We start from the raw sequence: 3,687 nt of genomic DNA, 5'->3' as shown, positions 1-3,687 counted from the left end.
TTGAGACTTCCCTGAAGGAACAAGCGAGCAAATAATGATGACGATGATGATGATGAGAAGAATGCAAGGCTTCAAATGCGTGGCGTCGGAGCGGCAGGTGCGGGTCCCACCCCTTGCTCGACCTTGTAGCACAAGGTAGCTTTCCAGATGCCTGCTGTTGCTGCAGCTGCCGGTGCATAGCAACTAGGGAGCACGGAAAAGGAGAGTTCGCTTGCCTGCGTAATCCACATGGTGTATTGATCAATTCGTCTCATCAAATGAGAGAGCCAAGAGCCTAGAGGCTTCAAACTGGGGGGTGCAAGTGCTCGCCACTGTGCGGGCAAAAAGCCTGCTTGCAGGGATAAGGCCAGGGCGTCAAGATCTCCTGACATGCCGATATCTCCTCGAAGTGCTCTTGACAGATCTCGGAGAGATTGAGACATAGTTTCCGTCAGTATATTCAGTCGGTCAAGCTCCTGCGGTCGCCCCCACACAGCTAAACAGCAGTAGCGTTGCTGCGTTATTGGTATGTATTCTCGTGCGTATGGCCCCAACCTCTATATCTCCTTTACAACAAATGGTTCGAAATTGAAGCACTTTAAGCTAACGCCAAACAACGAACAGTGATATACCTGAGCAAGGACAACCTGTGTAGGCGTTGGTGGATCGGGGCCAGCGGAGACATAGAGGCCGTTCTCAGGTAGTTTACTGAGTATTTCTGAGATAGTTGAGACCAGAGCTTCTTCTTTAAGGCTGCCCACTGCGGAGTCACTGTTGCTCCCGGAGGAGTTCGCAATATTGATCTTCAAAAGTCCGTGCCAAATGCTTTTTGCGTTCTCGACGAAATACCCGATTTCTGCGTTCGTGTGAAGCCCAAATACCTCAGGGGTGTTGCTTGAGGGCATGTTCTGCAGACAACACTCCTCCAAAGCATGGCCCGTCTCTTTCGCGGCAGTGCAGTTTTAAAAGCATGTATAAATCCGAAGATGAATAACTACATTTGAAGCGCAATATTTTATGGAGGGATGCACAACGTTTCTCCTAGGAAAACGCATTTCGTGCAGATGTAACGGAATACTGCGGCAAATACCTTTATGAATTCAATGTGTCCTGCACTCGAGCTGTCCGCGGGTAGAGCGTAGCTAATGGGGGCTTTACTGAAGGAAAACTGCCGGTAGCTGTCAAAGACGAACTCCCCCAAATACTCCTCCAAGTATGTTGCAAGCACTCGTCGGTCATAGTCATCTGTCACACGGCCTCCGTACATTGCCTCCCCAATCAAATACCTCAGCGTTTCCCACGGAATATCTGAAGCTGTTGGCGGAGGAGCGCCAGGCTGCAGTTCAGCAGATTTGCCTTCCCCTTCTGCAGGAAGACCCTCGGGACCCCGCGAAGATTTACTCAAATACATTTTCACCAGACTCAGAGATATCGATAAGTCGGACTCATTGAAGTCGTACGGCACGTTCCACCCAATTTTGCCGTACTTACGCCTCTCCTGTATATCGCATCACCAGCTGTCATTTCTGTTGCTTTGTTGCAAACACCAAGGTTCTATTCTGCGGTCGAATTCAAGTCATGTGGACTTTAAGCATACCTGGACAACCGCGTGGAAGAAACTCAACGTGTACACCAGCGTGGGATATGCGGGATGCGCGCACTGCTCAAACGCGTCTTCGCGGAATAGGGAATAAGATGTTTGCAAGTTCGCCCGTAGGCCGTCAGGTGGCTCTGTCACCACCTTAAGTGAAGCCTGAGATGTTCAGAGGCAACCAATCAGAAGACAGGTACCTTGTGAAGGCAATACACACTGGAATCTTGAGGGAATACATCGATTGGAGTAAGGTACCTGCAGAATGCTCAGAGGGAAGTCTTGTGTTGGTTGCGTAGTCAGCCACAGGCGGAATCCGTTGTGTGGCTTCTTCATATCTGCAAAATAACCCTTGGCACAATTTACTCAGTGACAATGACTGGCCTTCGAAACTAAATAGTGGTGAATGCCTTCTTAATGTTTTCCTTTCGTATACCTTGTAGCAATTTAGCTAGCGTCGAAAGCCATCCTGGGAGCAGGTGGCAGTTCTGCAGCATTATCCAAAATCCTCGTTGGTAACCAACTTCTACGAGCTGTCCGGCTTGCTCCCCCATGCCCTGCCCTATGGAAAGGTGTCGAAATTTGTTGCCTAAAACAAGCAAAATAGACAATCAATCGTATGCGTAATGGCTGGGCAACGCGTGGAGTCCTGAAGTTGGCTCATCAGGAGGTGCAACATGGGACGCAACGAGCGAAGTGCTTATCCCATCTGGCGTAGCTCGGCTGACCTGCAAGACCCATGGACTCGGCAAGAGCAGAGACAGCGGCGAAAGGGTTGGCACCGGGGGACAATATCAGAAGGATTGGCGAAAGCTCGGAGGACTGCGCATATATTTTAGAGTATCTGCAGGCAAGCAATATTTTGACGACAAAGACAGCCGGGAATGAGTCATGTTAGTCCACTTCCATCGCTCTGCATAAAAGTTTAATAAGCGTCCTGAAGGGGCTCTCAGTTCCTCACTGCAGCGTTGGCGACTGCACGTAGTGCTCATTTAGTCTCCACTGAATAAAATGTTTGATGGCGTTGTGGACTCTATCCACACGAAAGACGCGGACAACTATTAACTTTTGGAACGGAGACAGCACTCTGCTCCACTGGCCAGGCATGTCAGCTTTTTCGGCTGAGTCATCTTCTGCCCACTCCTTCCACGCCTGAGGGCCCCGGGACACCAATTACTAGAGGGAACATTTCCCACTGGCCTCGTCGTTCAGCCACAGCCCCGCAGGCAACCTCTATGGCAAGTTGCAATTCAACTGAAAGGCCATGAATAGGTACTGAGGAAAACTTTGTTCTAATGTTCAATAGGAGGCCGTCACCGTCTAGAAAATGAAGGGCTCACCTGGGGCTCGGCGAGGACGTTCTCCCGCAGTCCCTGGAAGGCTGGACTGACCGTGCTTAACTTAAACAGATCATTCCATCCACTGTCTGGTATCCAGCTGAACTCCTCGGGCTTCGTTTCCCCTTCGGAAATCGTGTTACTCCCCTTCAAGAAAAAGTCAAGCTCTTCTTCAGGGAGCTTTCCGTCATGCCGCATGATCATTGTGGTTAAATGGAAAGCAAAAATAAGTCTCTGACTTTCAAACAAACCTATGGACACAAAGAGAGCAATTTGCGGCAAGGGAATCAACTGAGGCCGATGCAAAGGAAAATACCGCCAGTGGATATTGACGAAAGAAAAACAGTTGCTTGCCCTTTGAAAGGAACGCCTTTCTTCAGTTGCAGCTGGGAAGTTTAAGAATGGGTGCTAACGGGAGGCTCACCTAAGCTTATGTAGTCATATGATAGTTGCGTGACCTTGTCAACAAGGCTTTTTAGGCGGTTCTCTAGTATTCGGTCCTGCCGTGCTTCTCGTAAGGCTACTCGGAAGGTATGCAAGAATGTATCAAGAGAGTATTCTAACATGGGCGAAAGGTTTCTCATTCCATCCATGCTAAAGTACACGACACTTCCTCGCTTTGCAACACTGTAAAACTCTTGCCGCTTCTGTGACAAACACAAGTACCAGCAGTGAGGCAACTCAATTTCTTATTGCGTAGTGCTGAACAGCTGGGGGATTCAACGATTAAATCTTGAAGTATTTTTGATGGAAGGCATGAGAATATGAGTCTGACCTCCT

At 49.1% G+C, this 3,687-nt stretch overlaps 1 protein-coding gene across 1 annotated transcript in view; it reads right to left on the bottom strand.

The window, feature by feature from the left end:
* Nucleotides 1–3,111, bottom strand: part of EMH_0060160 (Dynein heavy chain family protein, related) — a gene marked incomplete at both ends in the record, with an annotated part of 3,659 nt that extends 548 nt beyond the window's left edge. Inside the window, 8 exons of the mRNA XM_013497762.1 lie at nt 111–455; nt 612–887; nt 1,070–1,477; nt 1,577–1,732; nt 1,829–1,908; nt 2,299–2,414; nt 2,532–2,722; nt 2,911–3,111. Of these exons, the coding sequence (XP_013353216.1) occupies nt 111–455; nt 612–887; nt 1,070–1,477; nt 1,577–1,732; nt 1,829–1,908; nt 2,299–2,414; nt 2,532–2,722; nt 2,911–3,111 (1,773 nt within the window). The remainder of the gene's footprint in view (nt 1–110; nt 456–611; nt 888–1,069; nt 1,478–1,576; nt 1,733–1,828; nt 1,909–2,298; nt 2,415–2,531; nt 2,723–2,910) is intronic.
* Nucleotides 3,112–3,687: the final 576 nt, after the last annotated feature.

Source organism: Eimeria mitis, genomic scaffold (genome assembly GCF_000499745.2).
Source record: "Eimeria mitis Houghton genomic scaffold, Emh_scaff2908, whole genome shotgun sequence".
Taxonomy (NCBI): Eukaryota; Apicomplexa; class Conoidasida; order Eucoccidiorida; family Eimeriidae; genus Eimeria; species Eimeria mitis.
This window is presented reverse-complemented; position numbering and strand designations above follow the sequence as displayed.